This window comes from Periplaneta americana, chromosome 8 (assembly GCF_040183065.1).
Source record: "Periplaneta americana isolate PAMFEO1 chromosome 8, P.americana_PAMFEO1_priV1, whole genome shotgun sequence".
Lineage (NCBI taxonomy): Eukaryota > Metazoa > Arthropoda > Insecta > Blattodea > Blattidae > Periplaneta > Periplaneta americana.
The window spans coordinates 38664038-38686209 of record NC_091124.1 but is presented as its reverse complement, the minus strand read 5'-3'; the positions used below and the strand labels follow the sequence as shown (position 1 = coordinate 38686209).

General features: G+C 35.8%; 1 protein-coding gene across 1 annotated transcript in view; it reads right to left on the bottom strand.

Annotated features, from left to right (window-relative positions):
• Positions 1 to 3036, bottom strand: part of Rsph3 (Radial spoke head protein 3) — a 182713-nt gene extending 179677 nt beyond the window's left edge. Inside the window, exon 1 of the mRNA XM_069832746.1 lies at positions 467 to 3036. Within this exon, the coding sequence (XP_069688847.1) occupies positions 467 to 1638 (1172 nt within the window). The 5' untranslated portion in view covers positions 1639 to 3036. The remainder of the gene's footprint in view (positions 1 to 466) is intronic.
• Positions 3037 to 22172: the final 19136 nt, after the last annotated feature.

The window sequence follows — 22172 nt, the reverse complement described above, 5'->3', positions numbered from 1 at the left end:
CCACACTTATCACAGTGTATTTTAAAGATTTTTTTTTTTAATTTAGTAATTTTTCATCAAAAATACCATCCTCTCCCCTTAACAAGTCAACAGCTTTCATTTACTAGATTGCTATGCACTATGTAGCTTTGGGTTGTAATTTCTGACGTCAAATCCTGCTATTTAGTCAACAATGTAGTTCACTTCAGTTGTAAATGTAGCTTTGAGACACGGCCTTAATTTACGATACTAAAAATATTCTCAAATTGGATGAAATGTTACTTTTCTGTAAACCAGAAACCCGCATCTAACTTCCTGTGGTTTACAGAACCAAATGTTATAATTTTTTGCCCATTTCCTAGGCTCTACATTTCGTGAGTTCTCTAGTTTCGTGAGTCTGAAGGCAAATTCCTGTAAAGAGCTGAGTGTCAATGAACCTCTGAACAACATCAAGAAAGGATTCTAGCTCGAGTGAACCGCTACTCACGCTTTGTCCTGAGAGTTGTTGGACACCTCCCTGCGGACTCTGTTGTTGACGACTTTGGCCGCCGCCTCGCACTTGGCCCTGTGGTGGTGCTGGTGCAGGACCCTGGGCTGGCTCGAGAAGGAGTACAGCAGCACCTGCTGCTGGTGCCGGTCCCTGATGCTGCCGTTCAGCGAGTTGCTGCTGCCGTTCGTGGAGCTGGACACGGAGTCGTTCAGGGTGTGGTTCAGACCCAGGAGGATCGCGAGCTCCGGCGGCGGGTCCAGGAACTTGCCGCTCTTCACCGTCGTGATGAACAGCGGCTTCCTGCTCTCCTCGCTGTTCATCTGGTTCTTCTCATTCATCCTGTTGTGCGTGAATCCGTTCTTCGTGTAGCTCCCGTAAAATCTGTTGTTCTTCTCGTTGTTTTTCAGTCCATTTATATTATTATTGTTATTCCCATTCATCGTTATGTAAGCTTCTGATCCTGGGGGACTTCTTCTCTTCCCCGTCCCTGATTCGATCTTCTGCGTTTTGGTATCTGTTAGGCTTCCAAATTCTCGATCGTAGATAGGCTTTTGTTTCACCGAAGTCATATTGTTGTACAGGTAGTTACTGCTGGACAGATGGCAGTATCTGTGGTAGTTTTTATGCTCTTTTTCCACGTTCTTCTCACTCTGATTGATATTCTGGCGTTGTAAATTATTAAACGATTTACTGATATCTTTCTTGAGCTGATATTTCTCTTGATAAGGCAGGTGACCGTTTGATTTACTCAAAGGTTTGTTTTCTCTCAGATTATTAATTACCTTCCCTATAGGCTTCTGTTTCTTCTGATTTCTCTGATTATGTGCGCTTGTGTTCGACTTACTCAAGTCCATAAGCTTCTGTTGAAGGATGTAGGCATTTGAGCGGTTCAGTATCTTCTGATCTTTGTGGCTACTGTTAAATCGGCTCAGATTCGCTTGGGTGTGCTCACGTGTTTCGAAATCGTCTTCGTCTAAGGGTTGGTCGATATCGTCGCTTTCTTCATCCCTGTTAATCTTGAGATTATCTTCCTGCAAGACTGTAAATGCGATACCTGAGACATCTGTGAATTCTGATTCTTGGTATAAAGTTGTAAATTCTCTCTCTGGGTCTTCTGAAAATGTACTGGTGTTGCTGTTTGATTCCACTGAAAGAGGCACTGCAGGCATTGTATGTGTATGGAAATTACAAAAAAAATCTTTGACGAAACGTTTAGAACGCCGATGCTTTGCCGCTCAAGTTTGTTGCTACCAAGATTTTCACTGATTGAGAATTTTTCGTCCAAAGCAGTTGAACTGACATTGTAGTCATCTTTCTTCGTATACACATACAACTGTAGCAAAACTCAAAGTTAGAGAAAACTCAGAATTTTATAAAAATTTGTCCTTTTTATAGCAATACTTCTTTGTTGTGCTTAATATTATTTTTGTTGTAATATTAAAAAGTAGTTACGCAGTTTTACTGACAACTGTTCTCATAAAATTCAAGGAAAATGCAATTTATGTATTATAGAGTCTTATTTTAAGCGTCAGTACTCACATGTAAGCTTGTCTAGGTGCCGCACCATCGGGAATTAATTATTTATAAATTCGCCGTTACCGGTGTTCACACTTGATCAATATTGAGGGCAGTCTTACAGTGTATCGTTTCATAACAGTCTTGCACGTATATAAACACAACAAAAACACACCAAATTACATAATATAAACTTTTTAGTTCTGTTAATGTTAAACTGTCAATACTTAAGAAAAAAGTATTAGTAAAATCTCTCTCTCAGAATTCTGTAACTGGAAGTACTCGCTTCGAAACCCGGTAGATGTTTTTCAAAACTTTTTTTTTTCACTGAGAACTTTAAAATTCGTTTACTTCGTATCGTCTTCTTGCCACCTTTCTTAATATTAGTGATATTACTTCAGTTTCATACAATGATTCTGTAATATTACAGGTAATATGTGTAAGTCTTTGGAAATTTAAGAAATTTGTTACGGTGGTTATTTGTATGAGATAATACTTACATATAAACTTGCTAAGATGTGGTATCATGCAACACGATTTCGTAGAATTATAGATTCTGTACAGTCAATATTTCCACTTGATCAATACCAGGAGGAACAGTCTTCGCCACTTGAAACACGATCGAAAACACACAAAAAAATTCGTAGTCCCTTCTTTAGCTAAAATAGTGTCAATAATTTCTTACGTCGCAAAAAAAAATCAACAACAGATGCTTTCTTCTGTTCTTTTAATGGAAGTACTCACTTCGAAACCCGATGGATTCTTGTCTAGAAGTCTTTCTGCTGAAGCCCTCTTGTTAGGAACACACGCATTGAGCAAAATATCTTCAACATCGTCACAATATACGTACACAAAGCTTCAGCTGAGCTCACAGCCGGTGTCCAGTCCTGACATTATTGTTCCTGGTATGTGTGTGATGTCCAGTGCGCGTGTGGGACGGGTCGCAGGGCGCATGGCCGCGTGTCAGACTGCCCGCCGAGGCGCGGCGCAGAACGCTGAGCACTGTTATCGTCCCCATCTGCTGCCGCTCTGAGGAGCTGCCTACCTGCTAGTGGGCGGCCGGCACGTCTCGTGGAAAAAATCTATGCAGATGTTTCGCCGGCCAAGTCCTTGAGGAGATTAAATTTTAATTTATTTATTTTTAGCGCTGCGCTTGCTCCGTAATTCCCACTTGAAAGCTATTCACTGCGCTTGTTCTGAAGTCGACCAGGTTCCTTCTGACTTCTTTATTGCTCGCGATTGTAATACTTTTAATATTAGCAATGTGTCAGTCATAATTAGGGACCGGATTTGTAGGGTTTTACCTATTTTTTTCCTTGCTTCTGAACTCCTAATTTCTTCAATACCTTTCCGAATCATGATCGTAGAATTCGTATATGTGAATTCTGTTCAACCTTAAAAAACCTAAATTGGACCTTACATAGGCGGAGTTATGGGGGAGGGGCATGGGGGAACATTGCCCCCCCCAAACTTGTCTGAATTTTTTTCTACTAACGTTAGGAAATATTGAATTCAAAGGATTTTTTGACTGCCTCCGTGGTCTGTTGGTCAGCATGCTGGCTTGCTGATCCGGAGGTCCCTGGTTCGATTCCCGGGCTCGACTCCCGGTGAATTTTTCTTGAAGAAGAAAAATTACCTGGGTGTCTACAGTCTGGAAATTTGTATGATTGTGAGTGTGCCGGGTTAATATTAGCGACTGTCGCTGGGCAGTAACCTGAATACACGTTTAAGCGTCACATTGTTGACAAATAACTCCATCTGTTAGCACAACCATAAAGCATCTAATAGATGCTATACAGTTACCAACATCGAAAAAAATTGATCTTTTTTGCTTTTGTTTATGATTAAGTTTCTGTTCTTAAATTGATTAATTAATGACTTCTGGACTGTAATATTTTTTATGCTCGACCATGCCGAAATGTAATGGACCTCATTAAAGTACACCTATTCATTGAAGTTCAGAAAATACCATTGTAGCAATATGAAAGCGCAAGTATCGATTATTCTCGGAAATGCAATCGAAAGACAACTAGTTCTGTTACTATAATAATTAGCGTTAATTGTACATAATATTCAAATAAATTCAATTTGTCATCTCGTTTTTCAATGTCTAATTCAATTTCAAGGTTATATCAAGATTAATGTTCATTTTACTCTCTAGATTATATCAAGGTCAATGTCAACATTTGTTTCTCGGAAAAAATCAATACTTTCGCGTCTGCGCACATCTCACAATTTACGAGGTATTGCACTAGATCAGTTCCGCTCCTCAGTCAGATAAGAATAACATGAATACTTATGAATAATTTCAAGTTAGAAATATGGTCGAGCATAAAAAGTCGTATGAAACTTGACTATAATTGTAATTAAGACTCGCTTGCGCTTGTTTCATAAACATACTCGCGTCTTAATTACTACCATTATAGGCTCGTTGCATAATATACTATTTTAAATTTCTGAAGATATAAGAATTTCTATACCTCATTTGAGGAATGGAAGCACTGTAATGTTTCTTTTGTAACGACCTGTACAAGTCTGTAGGTTTTCAGGCCACCACTTGGAGAAATATGAAAAACATAATGTACAACAATGCAGAAAAAAGAAAAGTGATCCCGGTATTATTTGTAAACTTAAAGACGAGATAAAATAATTAGAGTTTGCATTTCATAATGATATGTTCAGGAACGTAAACTTTATATAAAAAAATTTCTATTAACACTGTTACGTAGTTTTATTGATGAATGCATGTGTTTCTGTACGAGAGAGAAAAAGATGGAGACTGTTTTAAGTTATGCCCTATTATAATTTGTAGTAAACCTACAGTTCAAGCCTTATACAACTCGGTCCGAAACATCGCAGTTGTGGATGTAACACTATAAAAGCATGCTCTCGAAAATACCTTTATTAAATGATCATATTCCGATATACTGTACCACGGTCAAGCTATAACGGGGGAAAGGAGGTAAATAATGTCCCCCATAACCCCGTTATATGGGGATTCTATGGTTTTACTTTGCCCCCCCCCCGCCCAAGGAAATGGTTCTCTCTCCGCCTATGGGACCTTAGTACCTAAAAAACCTAAATCATCGTTGATAAGCATTATCCTGTATTTACTGACATATATATTGCATTTTTTTATTTTGAGAGAAATATAAAAACATTGAGAGAGAGAGAGAGAGAGAGAGAGAGAGAGAGAGAGAGGAAAGAACATTCTCGACGTGGAGGAGGCTGCCTCAATCCCTAAGGCAAAATCTGTACTTATCAGTGATAACATCTATGATTCCCTTGCTTTCCTCAAGACACATTTCAGTGACCTTCCAAAATAATATATTGAGTACTTGGAATCTTCGTCGCTACAACTGAAAGATACAATTGGTGTCATTGACTCGCTTCTACACAAGCAAGTACCAGGATCCGTGGGTGGAGCCGTCACATTAAAACTGAAGAAAGTATTGCAGAGGAATCCAGGGTTTGGAAAATGAAAAAATGTGTGCTCCAATTTCCAGGAGGAAAGCTTCAATTGTCAGTTACCGTGGGTACCTGCTGCAGTGATAGCGATGAAATTTGCACCTATGACGTCATGTGCTGTGAAAAGAACTTTTCGTCCTTCAAATGTATTTTGAGAGACAATAGAAAAAACTTCTCAGTCCAGAATCTTTAAAAATATTTGGTCATATATTGCAACCAGGAACAGTAGCAGTAAATAATGTTGTTTTGTATGTTTGTTTGTTACTTTTTAAAATAATTCTTGATGAAGTTTGAAGATATGTAATTCAAAAGTTTTGTATGTGTGCTATACCTTTTATCTATTGAAAATTGAAATAATTATGTAGTTATATCAAGACAAATTATATTAGATAAAATGTTAATTGTCATATATTAATTTATTTAAACTACAAACAATGTTAAAGGGGAAGGAGCAAAAATTTCGAATCTTATAAATTTTGATAAATAGTTTGGTTCTTGAAAAGGTCAGTTTCATGGTCCATGTTGCCTTAATAAATACTTTTTTAAGAGTAACTGCAGGGTTACACTTTTAACGATCGGGCAGTTTTTGCGACCCCTTTCACAGATTGTACCTAAAACCTAAAAAAAAAAAAAAAACTATTCCACCTATTCCAAAAACCTAAAATGATCTTTTTGAAAACCTAAAAATCCGATCCCTAGTCATAAGACGTAAGGCAACTTCTCTTCAAATACTTCCTTTTTCCACGTTCCTGTACTGTCATTCCACGATGATCTAGTACCAATTTTTTCATTAGTAACTGCACAGAAATGGCACACCGCAAAGACTGCCAATAATAATAAAATTCTTGATGCTTTTTTTTGTTTTATGCTTCTATCTATAGTAATCTCACTAGAGATTTTGATTTATCTACAGAAATCAAAACTCGTGTCGGATTTGATTGACTATTATACGATTACGAGAAAGTACATTAAGATTAGGAAGAAATAAAGTACTCTAATACAATAAATATTAACTGATTTACTAAAATATGTATACTACTAAACATGTATTATTGTACCATCTCATCATTACAAATATTCCACTAGATGGCAGTAGCGTGTTATGATCAGCAGTTGTACCAACTATGCAATCTTCATTGAACTCATTGGGCGATTACTAGTCAAGAAGGCTTTGTTGATTTAGTTTCATTTTTATTAAAACGCTTGCAGTCCGCTTCAATTTATCAATCTGTGATACGTGACCATCCATAATCTCATACAGCAAAAGCTATAACATAACCTAAATAACATAAACAAGGTAAATGATAGAAAAGTTTTAATTTAGGATGATGAAATAAACATGAATCATTTTAAAAGGAACAATTTATTGAAAGTGCAATGTTGGCAAAAGAAACAAATGCGAGAGAGGTGATAGAAACAAAACAAATGCTAGGGAAGTGATAGAAAACAATGATACAATTCTTTAAATGTTCCACATTCTCAATTTTCTCTTCATCCTACAAAGCTCTTTATGTAACCCCAAAAGAGAAAATTGAGGGGTGTTAAATCTGGAGACCTGACCGGCCATTCTACTGGTCTACGTCGACCAATCCAATGTCCAGGGAACTGTTCGTCAAGTCTGGTGCAACATTTCTGTGGCTTAACCTACCAGAATGAAGAATGATATCAATTCTTTTCTCTTTCGATAATGTCATCACGAAAATCAAGAAATTTGTTATAGGAAAGCTTCAAATAATCACAACAAAGCATTGAAACTGTCACAGGTTAACCAAACAGTAAAGCAGGAAAAGTTAATTACCAGAATTGCATAAAAACACCTTTTCCAAAGCCTCCTTAGTACCGTACCATACACAAAATATATGTAGATGCAGTAACTAATGTTTGTGTCATTATGACAGTTATCTTTAAATAACATGAAAACGATTAGAGATATCTCAAAACGGATTGCACCATTGTTTTTCTCTGAAAATTTCATATGATTTGCAGTACCTACATGACCCACTTTCCATTTAAAATTTCAAAGTTGCATTCAAAATGGCGGCTTTTGAGATGGCTGAGGGCTAGAATCGAATGTGTCACTGGTAGAGCATTTGGTCTTAAATATACTGGTAACACCTATAGTGATCGAAAGTCAAGCATATTGAAGATATTTATATGGTTCCAGACTTTTGATTCACCTTATATATGAATATCATGATGTTCTGGCCATCTTTTCTTCATTTATCATTACCTGGGAGTTCATTTTGAATCTAACCTTACCTGGGACACGCATATCAAACACACATGCAAGAAAGTATTTTCCACTCTTCACTCATTAAAAAGATTGTACCACTATCCAGCTAAATTAAAGCAGACGCTTGTACAGACTCTTATTATGCCTCACTGCGATTATTGTGACGCTTTATTCAGTGATCTCAGGGTGGATTTATCCCAGAAACTGCAACGTGTTCATAATGCGTGTGTTCGTTTCATTTGTAATGTCCGCTACTACGATCACATTTCGCCTTCTTTCGATAAATTATCGTGGCTCAGGTTAAATGAGAGGAGGAAGTTACATTCCCTTTCTCTCTTATACCGAATTTTGCACACCTCTACTCCCTCTTACTTATCTGTCCGATTCCACAGTCTTTCTCGGTATCATAACTTAAATACTCGGTCACAATATGATAACACGCTAGAAATACGACTGCACACATCATCTCTTTATTCTTCATCTTTCACTGTTGCTACTTCTCGTCATTGGAATTCTCTGCCGCCTGAAGTCAAGGGCTGCCGAACTTTAATTTCCTTTAAATGTAAATTAGAAAAATATCTTATGATGAGTTGCCAGACCTAACGCGTTGCAAATATTTAATAGAATGTGTTCCACTGTATTTATTTATTTTTTTGTTTCTTATTTGTATTATCTAAATCGTGTTTATTTATCACTTAACGCCAATATGTATCCCACTGTGTTGTTGTTTTTTTTTTATTAATCTATTTTTGTGTACATTTTATTCAATTGTCGGTTTCTGGTTTAATTATGTAAATCCTACTTAATTGTAATCTAGGGGAGAGTCGGGTAGTATCGGACATCGGGTAGTATCGGACAGTGCGTTTCTTTCATCTACCACCATATGGTAGTACCTGAATGACATGGTTACGTTTCTCTATGCGACATCACAGAAACGTAACCATGTCAATCAGGTACTATCATCATGTGGTAGATGAAAGAAACTCACTGTCCGATATTACCCGATGTCCGATTCTACCCGACTCTCCCCTAATATTAATATGTATACTAATGTGTTTATTTTTATTTTTACTGTGTACATTTTTTTTATTGAATTATCGGCATCTGTTTTTATGTGATTCGTATTTGATTCTAAGAACATTAATATGTATTTCACTATGTTTATTTTTATTTTATGAGGTAAATTTTATGTAACTACCTCTTTTGATCTCATTATGTACCTAAATTGTATCAGTATGTAATTTACTTAATTCCGATTCAGTTTTATGTTCAACTGTAAGCAAGTTTTAATCCTGGTTTGAGTGTAAGAGAAGGCCTTACGGCCTTAACTCTGCCAGGTTAAATAAAGCCATTATTATTATTATTATTATTATTATTACTATTATTATTATTATTATTATTATTATTATTTTCTTCTCATTTTTCTGCCCAACATTGTCATAATCATTATCTTTTTCCTTTTATTTTCCACCTTCATCATCATCAATCTTCGTCTTGTTAATATGTCTCATTATTACCTTTCTTCTCTTGTTCTCAGCTATTTCACCACCACAATCTTAATTTTCTGTATCATACTTATCGCAATCACCTTCATATTCATCCTCATCATTATCTCCTAAACATCGTAATCACTGTTGCATCTTCGCTTGCTCTGTGTTTTTCATAATCATCCTAAAAGTCATCTTTTCATTGTCACCTCTCTTTCTGTGAATTCTTTAACCTCTTCCCTTACTATATATTTTACCAGTTTTGTGAAAAAAGTGTCATTTTTTTATTTTCGTAAAGAGATCATTTAATATTGCAGAATCACTGTAAATCACTAATTTTCTTACATACCTAAAAAATTACTATGAAATAGACATACATTCATACCTGAATTATTATCCCGAGTTATCTCGTGCACCTTGATTCCAGCTCTGGTAGTTGTCCCACTTTGATTTTCTTCTGAACTATTTACCAACTTATGTTTTTTATGGATTAATTTATGAGGTACAATACCAGTGCTGTTATCAAGGCGTTAAATGTTGCTTGTCGTGTGATAGACTCGAAAGCAGGGTATTACGCCCAGTGGCACATCGCATTCCGGACAGTACTATCTGCTCTCCTATATGAGAGCGTTTTGGGAAGAATGGTGTAGCAGTCATTGAATATTTATACCAGTACATCTGTTCTTCAGGTTTGTGAATAATGTTCTGCAGTATCACTATGCCCAAAATTACACGTATTTCAGAGTCTGTAGTAGGCCGCCACGAATTATTTTTAGCATTCTGTGAACACTTATTAGCATGCCGAATCGTCTCCTCGAATATAATGTTGATGAGGTCATTATCAAAGAATAATTAAAAAATTGAGAATTATCGTTATCAGGAACAATGTTAAAATTTCAGGGAATGGGGACCTCGGAGGTGCAGAAGTGGTGCCAGATGTCTTCTATTCGAAAAGACGCGACATCAACTGATCTGAATTTGTTTGTTGGTCTATAACTTCGTCTTCTGATACCGATGTTTCATTTCCTAATCTTCTACAGGAATATATTCCTGATCAAAAGTTTTGGAATCACTAACTTGATCCATCTTTACACAAAACAGCACAACAAAACACTAAACACGAACAGAAACCGCCAAAACTAACTAGCATCTACTCACTACTGTGTATGAATGCTATATGAGCATAGAATTCCACTCGCAAGGAATAAGTACAAAAAACACCACCAGATATAGCAATATCACTAACTTCTGTAGCGATCTAGTGAGGAAAAGGTTAATGAAAGAATGGAAACGTATATATTCGGGATATAATCCTTAGCAGCGAAAATGGGACTCAAACGAGTTAACTCGGGTTAATAATATATATTTTTTTATATATTTTTTTGATGTACCGAAGTACATACGATATTTCCATGCAGATATTCTGCGTCATCATATGATGAAAGAGTGATGGAACGGAGTGGAGAGGGCGGCCACTAGAGGGAACCCAAGAGATGGAGCTTAATCTGAGACGATTCTGACCGGCGTCGGGGTTGTATCCGGCGTGTCTTAGTGGATAAAGCATCAGCACCTAGAGCTGAAAACCCGGGTTCAAATCCCGGCGCCGGAGAGAATTTTTCTCCGTTCCATCACTCTTTCATCATATGATGACGCAGAATATCTGCATGGAAATATCATATGTACTTCGGTACATAAAAATATATATGATATGCGTAATAAATCACTTTGTGATTTAAGACGGCGCCCATACCGTCGGATCCCGGCCAACCAGTCACTCATTCGAGTGCACCTCAGCACATGTATGGACTTCGGTCCTGCGTTCATAGACATCTATGACGTAGTGGAGAGGGCGGCCACTAGAGGGAACCCAAGAGATGGAGCTTAATCTGAGACGATTCTGACCGGCGTCGGGGTTGTATCAGGCGTGTCTTAGTGGATAAAGCATCAGCACGTAGAGCTGAAAACCCGGGTTCAAATCCCGGCGCCGGAGAGAATTTTTCTCCGTTCCATCACTCTTTCATCATCGGGTTAATAAATTTTGACACAAGTTAGCAACCCGAGTTAACTCGGGTTAATCAGGGAAGTGGTTAATTCACTTTACCCTAGATTTCAAAAGAAGTTGGTACCTTCCAGTTTCCTTTGTATGTTTCTCTAGCGCTGTTACTCAATCATGTTACTAGCGAAATTGAAATTATTAAGAATGGAATGTTCTAAAACGGGATTCGGTGTAACAATCGCTCATGCATTGTTTATATATTTCGTGCGGCTAAAGAGCGGCCAGTATTACGTGCATGGGCCACATTTAAATCGCTGAAAATATTTTCCCGCTCACCAACCGTGCAGCAGAGTGTTGTGATCTCAATCACATTCATGTACATCAAGTACAACAAAACGGAACAAAAAAACATCAACATAGACACACGAGACAGTGCTTTATAAATAGTATCTGCTGAGACCGTTTTTATTTTTATTACAATCACAACATTCCTGGGGACGTAATATGAAAATGCTGGAGTGTTAGAAAACAAAATTACATAATACTTTCTTTTGGGCTTCTGCACCGTGTCTAGATGTAGGAATATCCAACTGGAGCTATGTAACGGCTATGTCATCTGTTGGATCTGTTATTAAGTAATATTCTTCAGGAGTACATGACAAAGTTTATATTAAATTATTTATTTTTATTTTATTAGGTTATTTTACGACGCTTTATCAACAGCTTAGGTTATTTAGCTTCTGAATGAGATGAAGGTGATAATGCCGGTGAAATGAGTCCGGGTTCCAGCACCGAAAGTTATCCAGCATTTGCTCATATTGGAAAAACCTCAACCAGGTAACTTGCTCCGGCCGGGAATCGAACCCGGGCAACCTGGTTTCGAGGCCAGACGCGCTAACCGTTACTCCACAGGTATATTAAATTATTATTATTATTATTATTATTATTATTATTATTATTATTATTGTTATTCCGCTGATTATAAATATGAGATTAACTGCAAATATTTTAATTGCTGTAGTTTATTTGTCAGACGTCAAGATCTTGATTATTTATTTTTTTTTTGTAAAGTAATTAAGGGTGATATTGATTGTGAATCCTTCTTAAGCAGTATCAGTCTTCGTATTCTTGCTGAGGGTTAAAGATTTCATAAAATTGTTTACATTGTAAATTCTAAATCTCTCTCTCCGACCTGCAGATGTATAAAATATGCCAGTTTGCATGGTTTGTACTTAGATCCATTTAATGTGTAATATATACTTTTGGAGTTTTATGTCAGTTGTTATTAATTTGTCTTTTGTTTAAATATATATTGTATTATTAGTCTCTTATCTCTTTTATTATTTGTATTATATTCATTTATAAGATTCCATCTTTCATTTTCAGTTGTCATATTCTAAATTGTCATTATTTTAATAATAATTATTCCTATGTACTTTTATTGCAATTACTATCATTATTAATGTTCTTGTAATGATATTGTCATGTGCTGAACTGTTACTGTCTCCTGGCTGTTGTAATGTTAATGTTATGTTTTATTTAACGACGCTCGCAACTGCAGAGGTTATATCAGCGTCGCCGGACGTGCCGGAATTTTGTCCCGCAGGAGTTCTTTTACATGCCAGTAAATCTACTGACATGAGCCTGTCGCATTTAAGCACACTTAAATGCCATCGACCTGGCCCGGGATCGAACCCGCAACCTTGGGCATAGAAGACCAGCGCTATACCAACTCGCCAACCAGGTTGACTGGCTGTTGTATACTACATTAAATATTAGCAAATAAATAAATAAGTAAGTAAATAAATAAATATATAATTATTACTATCATTATTATTACTACTACTAATTATTATTATTATTATTATTATTATTATTATTATTATTATTACTGTTATTATTATTACTAGTATGATAATAATAATTAGTATTACTATTATTATTATTATTATTATTATTATTATTATTATTAATCAAAGCAACGGAAATGAAATTTTTCAGGAGGACAGCAGGATATACTCTTTTAGACCGAAAAAGGAATGAAGAAATTTTAGAACAATTAGAAGTAGAGTCAGTAGAAGAAAAAATCAGCAGATACAAATTCAATTGGCTAGATCATATAAGAAGAATGGAAAATTCAAGAATCCCAAAAATTATGATGCAATATAAACCTAGAGGACATCGTCGACCAGAAAGACCTTTAAGAAGACTGCTAGATGGGGCCGAAACAGGTCTAGAGATGCCTAATTCGTGAAGGATGATGATGATGATGATGATGATTATTATTATTATTATTATTATTATTATTATTATTATTATTATTATTATTATTATTTTGGAGCTACATGTCGAGGTAACCGGGCATAACCAACAGAGTATTAGACAGTTCAGGTCTTGGACAAATTTATCCTGATGTCGGAACCTGCAAGCATTTCCGAAACGTTGAGGTTATTAGGTCTCAATTGAAGTTGAAATTCTTCTGAATATAGCCTACTCACCTTGAATGCTTACATCTCATATCAAGTCCTAGCAGTAAATTTACGTTACACTGTAGCCATATCAATAACCACTGGAACAGTACTATTGATATTTTATTCATTTTACATTACGCTATAGGAAAATGTTCAAAACCACGGTCAACAAATTCGGTGAAGAGGAGCAAATGTCGAAGCCTATTTGCGTTCGGTCCTGTAAGTCACAACCAAGTTCAATAAACGTCACTTGAGAATCGACATTACAAATGTCAGTTCAAATCTACAGTATTGAAGTCTTCGGGAAAATGTTGTGCGTTCCAGGAAGAACGGGAGGGGAAAAAATCTGCTTCCTTTATTAATGTATTGAAGTCGAAGCCGTTTAACTTGCCATCTTTAAAGACACAATCTTAACATAGTGCATAAGTAATGAGAAAGAGGGGTAAAGGAAGAGAGAGACAGAGAGTCCGTAATTTTCCATTTTGTACACTAATCATATGATATCATTTTTGAATATGAAAAGTGAAATGAAAATTCATTCACTATAGACTTGCGAAGATCAGTAGGCGTAAAAAAAAATCCGGCTGCCATTAAGTCCCCTTCGGAACACTTCGGCTGATTCCGTGAGAGCTTAAGTTCACGCGTGAAAACTGGCGGTTATATTTACTTACAGTTTTGCTGGAGACAGGAACCCTGATCACTTCTGGAATATTACAAAAAGGGCCAGCCTTGTATGTTATTCCTACCCTTTGCCTTGTGACCTTTACATTACTGTCTTAATAATTACTTACTTACTTACTGGATTTTAAGGAACCCGGAGGTTCATTGCCGCTCTCGCATAAGCCCGCCATTGATCCCTATCCTGAGCAAGATTAATCCAGTCTCTACCATCATATCCTACCTCCCTCAAATCCATTTTAATATTATCTTCCCATCTACGTCTCGGCCTTCCCAAAAGTCTTTTTCCCTCCGGCCTCCCAACTAACACTCTATATGCATTTCTGGATTCGCCCATACGTGCTACATGCCCTGCCCATCTCAAACGTCTGGATTTAATGTTCCTAATTATGTCAGGTGAAGAATACAATGCGTGCAGCTCTGCGTTGTGTAACTTTCTCCATTCTCCTGTAACTTCATCCCTCTTAGCCCTAAATATTTTCCTAAGAACCTTATTCTCAAACATCCTTAATCCCTGTTCCTCTCTCAAAGTGAGAGTCCAGGTTTCACAACCATACAGAACACCCGGTAATATAGCCGTAACTGTTTTATAAATTCTAACTTTAAGATTTTTTGACAGCAGACTAGATGACAAAAGCTTCTCAACCGAATAATAACTATACAAAATATATAAGCAGTGGTCTCTATAACCTAACATACATACCTAACCTAATGAAACTATTAGTCTATAATTTATACACTAAAATCAACTAACGAATAAGAAAATAAAAAGCCTAACGTACTATAAAATAACTAATAAAAGATATCTAGTTGTATATTATGTATAAAACACTGTAAACGCACTGAGATTAGAATTATACAGTTTTCAGAAACGTGACCAGTAATTGAACACAAAACAAACGCGCATGTGTTTACTGCAGTGATTATAAAAATATTTCCTGTTATGTTTTCTTAGTAGTAATTTCAGCGTAACCTCTCTGATTCAGCCAGACCAGGAATTGACAATTGTAATAAAATTCCTTCCTCTAAAGAGCTAAGGAAACTTAATAATAAATAAGAGGGCATGTAGTGCAGCAATTTAAAGGGCAAGCTGAACGCAGCACTTCAAAAATGGCGATGAAAACAAACCTTATAGGGTCCGTACGGATTCATAAACCAAGCCTTCTAGGATGACCATAAGTCCGGATTTCGCCGGACGTGTTCTGCTTTTTTAGTATTTTGTGAGCGTCCGGCAGGCTTTCTACGGTAAAGCCAAAATGTCCGGCTTTCTGCCTTTCAACAACGTAATGTGCCAAATACTGAAATACAGTAGGGCCTATATAAGATGAAATCTGAGGTCAAAAGTATGTGTTTCTGTCGTTATATGAAAAGTATGCATTTTATGAATTCCGTGCTCTAAAAGAATTTGTTTTGAAACAAAATGAAGCATTTTTCACGGAAACAATATATTTTCAGGGAGTACATTTTTTGAGCAGATTATGAATGTTAAGTGTTTCCAAACTTTGCTGCATATATGTCAATTCTTTTTTTTTTCAATAATTGCACATAATGTCAATGTTGAAAGGGCATTTTCACTAATAAATATCCATTGGTCAGATGAAAGGATCAGACTATCAGTAGCCTATAAGCAGTAAAAAGTATTGTAACAGTACAATATAATTTGAAGCATTTTGCATGTAAAGAATTTCAGACCTATTTATTGAAATCCCCAGAGCTACTGCAGGACATTTCCTCTTCACAGAAGTATGAACAATGAAATTGTAAGATTAATAACAATGGATAGCTTTGGTACTGTGTTTGCCTATTGTTTTTTATTGTTCTCAATGAATGAAAAGGAATTTAATGTGTTGTCAGGTTTTTTTTTTCAAAAGCCCTGCTTTTTTCCTTCAAATGTCCCGCTTTTGAACATTTTGATCTGGTCATCCTACACATTATTATAAAGCAAAAATGTAAAAACCGTGTATTTTGACCAATATGATCAATGTTTCACTTTACCCTCTCTCCTTAAACGCACTGGTTTGTGCCAACACTGCTACCAAGGTGGTAAAGTTTCGTACAGCTCGTACTTCAAGTGTAGGCCTACTGGTTACAATGTTAGGCCACTAAGGCCCAATTGTATAAAACTCCCTGACTAAAGATCAACTTTGATCGAAGATCGAAAAGTGAACCGAGTTCAGACACTTCTTCTATTGTATAAAACTTTTCTGCGATCAAATTACCTTGGTTCAAATGCAATCTAAGTTCACGTGAAAAGGATTTGGCAACATCGCATAAACAGGTGAAATACGTGATGCGCGGACCATGTTATACAGGTTTGTTCAGTGTCGCCAATCTAGCGACTTTAACTCTTTTTCAACAACAATTTCTTTTAACTTTTATATTGCTTAAATAGGGATTTAGTGACCTTTCTAGCACCCCATAGTGTTAAAATTTAATCTTTCTTTGTTGATAATGAGAAATCTAGCGACTTTACAACTACTTTTTGACGACTTTCTGTACACTCTGTTGGAAACACTGGTTTTTTGTGCAATGAAAATAATAGCGGACAATAAGAAGAAGGTTGACTGTTCTCCGAGTTGTTATCATGTTATGGTGTTTGATACTGCTAAACATAATAAAGCTTTATAAAACGACTATTTTCGTTTAGTAATACAGTTAATTGAAAATTTATGAATGTACCTATCATGTCCATTAATAATTAATGGTTGTTATAAACATAATATAATTATAGGTTATGTTATTTGATACTGCTGAACACGATAGAGCCTTATAAAATATAAGAATGTGTATTAAGGCAAGAAATTGAAAGAAATATATATAAATGTACCTATCATATCTATTAATATTAATAATAATGGATATTTTATTTGCACAATCTGTCACTCGTATATTTCAAACAGAAAAGAAATAACTGAACTTGGATCATCTAACTTAATCGGAGAAATTTCTTCAGTCAAAGTTGACTTTAGTTTGAGACAAATTAATCTCAGATTAGACTTTATACAACACAAAATACCAAGTTCAGCTGAAACAAGGATCAATTTAACCTCTGATCTAAGATTAAATGGTTTATACAATCGGCCCTAACAGACTTTGAATCTAAAGCCTGGATATCGACTACAGGTTGAGTCGTTTAAAAGACAGAAAATAAACAGGTCTCCCTAGATGCAGCCGCTGTAGTCCATAGGTCATGGAGACTGCGGATTCTCCAGGCTTTGCGATGATAAACCCTCTGCCGCAAGGGCTGTCTGTGTCCGTGAACCGCCCGTTACAAAGTGCATGCAGTGCAGACTTATTAATTCATGTGTGCTTTCCCATGGGTCACTACCCTGCAACCGAGTGAAGGTCAGAATATGGAAATTCAGGGAGTCTTTTGATCGCTTCTTTTACTGGAATTACACCGTTAACTAGATGACGTCATTGCGGTCAACTCATATCTCTCTCTCAGCATTGTTTGACCCTGGAGCGGCACACGCTACACGAAGCCAGTGTTGCTAGAGGCTGAGCTACCCCTCCACACCCTTCCCACGCAACAGACGATCTTGAAAAGTATACGTGCAGAGGGAAGGAATATGTTTCCGAAATTCCTTGTTGGCGGCTACCAGCACTTTTAAAATTCGTTGGTTGAATGCCAGGTCAAATTGATGCAGATTTTAAAGTACAGTAGTAGTAGTAGTAGTAATAGAAGTATTAGTAGTAGAACTGGAAATAGTAGTAGAAATAGTAATAATACTAGTAGTAAAAGTAGTAGGAGACATGGTAATAATACTAGTAGTAGAAGTAGTAGTAATAGATCTGGAAATAGTAGTACTAGTAGTAGAAATAGTAATAATACTAGTAGTAAAGTAGTAGGAGACATGGTAATAATACAAGTAGTAGAAGTAGTAGTAATAGATCTGGAAATAGTAGTACTAGTAGTAGAAATAGTAATAATACTAGTAGTAAAAGTAGTAAGAGACATGGTAATAATACTAGTAGTAGAAGTAGTAGTAAATAGATCTGGAAATAGTAGTACTAGTAGTAGAAATAGTAATAATACTAGTAGTAAAAGTAGTAAGAGACATGGTAATAATACTAGTAGTAGAAGTAGTAGTAAATAGATCTGGAAATAGTAGTACTAGTAGTAGAAATAGTAATAATACTAGTAGTAAAAGTAGTAGGAGACATGGTAATAATACTAGTAGTAGTAATAGATCTGGAAATAGTAGCACTGGTAGTAGCAGTAGAAATAATAGTAGTATCAATAATAAAAGTAGTATTATAAATAATAGGATAGTAGTACTAGTAGTACTTACTTACTTACTGGCTTTTAAGGAACCCGGAGGTTCATTGCCGCCCTCACATAAGCCCGCCATTGGTCCCTATCCTGAGCAAGATTAATCCATTCTCTATCAGCATATCCCACCTCCCTCAAATTCATTTTAATATTATCTTCCCATCTACGTCCCGACCTCCCTAAAGGTCTTTTTCCCTCCGGCCTCCCAACTAACACTCTGGATTCGCCCATACGTGCTACATGCCCTGCCCATCTCAGACGTCTGGATTTAATGTTCCTAATTATGTCAGATGAAGAATAAAATGCGTGCAGTTCTGTGTTGTGTAACTTTCTCCATTCTCCTGTAACTTCATCTCTCTTAGCCCCAAATAGTACTAGTAGTAGAAGTGGAAATAGTAATATCACTAGTAGTACAAGTAGTAGTAGTGGTAGAAGTGGAAATAGTAGTACCAGTAATACAAGCACTAATAGTATTACTAGAAAGAGTAATAGTATAGCAGTAGAAGTAGAAATAGTAACAGTAGGTCTACTAGTGATACAACTAATATTATAAGTAGAAATGGTAGTAGTACTAGTAGTAGAAATAGAAATAGTAATACTATTAGTAGTACAAGTAGAAATACTATTAGTACTAATACCGTAGTACTAATAGTAGTACTGATAATAGAGGTAACAATAGTACTAGTAAAAGTAGAAGTAGTAACAGTACTGATGTGCTAGTAGAAGTAGTAGAATTAGTAGTATTATTTTATTTAATAACTCTTTCATTCACAGAGGTTCTCCAGTGTCGAAATTCAACGTTGGGGGAAGTGGCGACAAATGTTGCGCGCTCTCACAGTGCATAATATTTTACCTGCCATAAACCTACAATATGAGCCTCCCAGCTATGGAACATAAGGTTCTTGGTTATATTCATATCCGCGAAGGTCTTAGTGAAGCTTGTTTTGTTAGTATTTTACAACATATAATACTGTATATTATTTAACTTTTTATTATAGAACAAAAATTTTCTTCTTTGTCAAATTATTTATGTTATTTTCCTTCTCTTTTAACCAGTAGCTGCCGGTGACCGAAATCCTCAGTGAGGCCTAATGTAACTGAATAATTTAAGTTGGCCTACCTCCCATACAGAATGGTTAATATTCATGATATTAATTATAATTGTTATTATATTACTAATATATATTAATACTTTATTATTATTGTCATTATTGTTATTATTATTATTATTATTATTATTACTACTGCTACTACTACTAACTTATAAATGGCTTTTAAGGAACCCGCCATCGGTCTCTATCCTGAGCAAGATTAATCCAGTCCCTACCATCAAATAAAAAATTATCAGTGATTGTATAGGCCTAGATATGGCTTTATTTAAAACTTCCCTTCTTTCAGTATTATTTCTTCTGGAAAAAGGCTGCTCTAACAACGAATTTCATTGTTATTTCTCGCATCTGTTTCGGTTTGTATTTTCCCGAAACACATAACAACACATTAGGCCTAAAATACTTGGATCATATGCGGAGACTAAAAGGAAGGCGAAAATAGGCAAGATTTTAGAATTCCGGGTTTGCAGTGATAGACGTGTCCTTGGGCAGAAAACAGTGGATGAATGAATGTGTCCTATTACAGAATGTAATAAAAAAAGTGGTTTGCTGGTTGCAAATCAACATACTGATCTTGAACCTACTGATCGGTGGATCAACAAACAGACCGATCGCTGGAGGAAACAATCGACGAATTAACCTACAGAACATCCAGTCGACCGACAGATCATCGAACCAAGCTATGAACGAATTAATCTTAATCTTGTAAACGAAGCAAGAAACTTGTCAGAGAATAGTAGCAAATAAGTTTGTGCGAGATCGTGCGTATTTGCTTGTTTTCCGCACAGAACCAATATGCGGTAAGTGTGAAATACCACATTCAGTATTCCCAACGTAACACACATACATAACAATTTCCCTCTTCTTACCGCTTAAGCGCGACATTCATTTTACTGCTTTAGGCTTTTAACATATTATTTTTAGAGACATTTAACATAGTAATAATTATAAATTGGAAGCTTACTACTGCAATTTCACCTAAATTGCAATGTTAATTATTGTTTTTAAATATTTGCAAAAATTAAGTAAAGTCTACTATTCCACGAAACTTATTGCATTCCTGATACAAGTAACATTAAGGAAGCCGTGAAAAAATCAACAAGATTCCAGATGCCGATGTTATTACTGCAATATGTTATATAAATAATATTGTTAAAATATTAAAATGAAAAATAAATCATTACATAACCTTACCGTTTGTTTTAAGTTCGCATTTATAGACTGGGAGGAAAAAAAGGCAGACGTATATCACGGCCTGCTGGAGTATAGTAAACACAGAAAACATTTTATAGCAACAATGTTGAAGATAGATATTTTGGTTTTCCGAAGTTGCCGTCATTAAACAGAAACCAAGATGGAGATTTCATTGCAACTAATTAGAAATTCGTCTTTCAGGTATGTAATAAACGATCTTTGCACAAAATAATGTACGATACACAAGCGGTATGTTTGTTTTCATGTTTTCAGAAATTAAAAAAGCTCAACTACGTTTCGCTTTTTCAATCTTTTCCTCGAACATGAAAACGTCAACATACCGCTCTTGTAACGTATATTACTATTTCCTGGAATCCTGTCATTCGTGTTCAGGGTTCTTCGACGAATGGTTAATTTTTTACGAAGACGAAGCTGTGCTAATGATGTGTATCTTTCTTATCAGTTCATTGTCCTGGACGTGGTTTAAAAACACAAACCTGTGATCCAATAATGAGACTGATAATAATATTGAACCATCGACATCAGTGGGGGTTTCGTACGTTCAAAGAGATATAATTTGATTGTATATGTTTGTATAGTTTGGTTGATGAATTGCATATGCTTTTGAAATGATTACTAGTCTGTGTAGCTCTACTGATGAATTGTATATAGGCCTACTGTAAATTGAATGGTAGTCTGTATAGCTCAACTGATGAATTGTATATGCTGTAAACTATATAGTAATCTGTATAGCTTAACTGATGAATTGTTTATGATTATAAATTGAATTAATCTACTTGATATTAATTGCATAAATTTGTATAGCTTAATGAAAGTATGCTACTTTGTATTGTATAGTTTTGGCCGATGAATTGTATATGCTTTAAATTGAATAGTAATCTATATAGCTCTATTGATAAATTGTTTGTGTTTGTAATTTGAAGTAGTTTGCATGATATGTATTATCAATTTCTGTATATCACAACTGGTTGAATTGTTTATGCCTTAAATATGATTAACCTACTTGTTTTGAATTATAATGTAGCTCAACTGATGAATGATCATTTGCGTTTGTAAATTTAATAATCTGATTGGCTATGTATTGCATACTTTTAGTAGAGCCATCGATGTAGCTCAGTCGGCAGACTCGCTGGGCTGCTGATCCAGAGCTGCGTTCGGTCTTGGGTTGGATCCCTTTGGTCTTTGGTTTCTTCCGAGGTTTTCCACAGTCGTGGGACTGAAGCCGGATGGTCTATGGCGAGTCTATGGCGAGTCC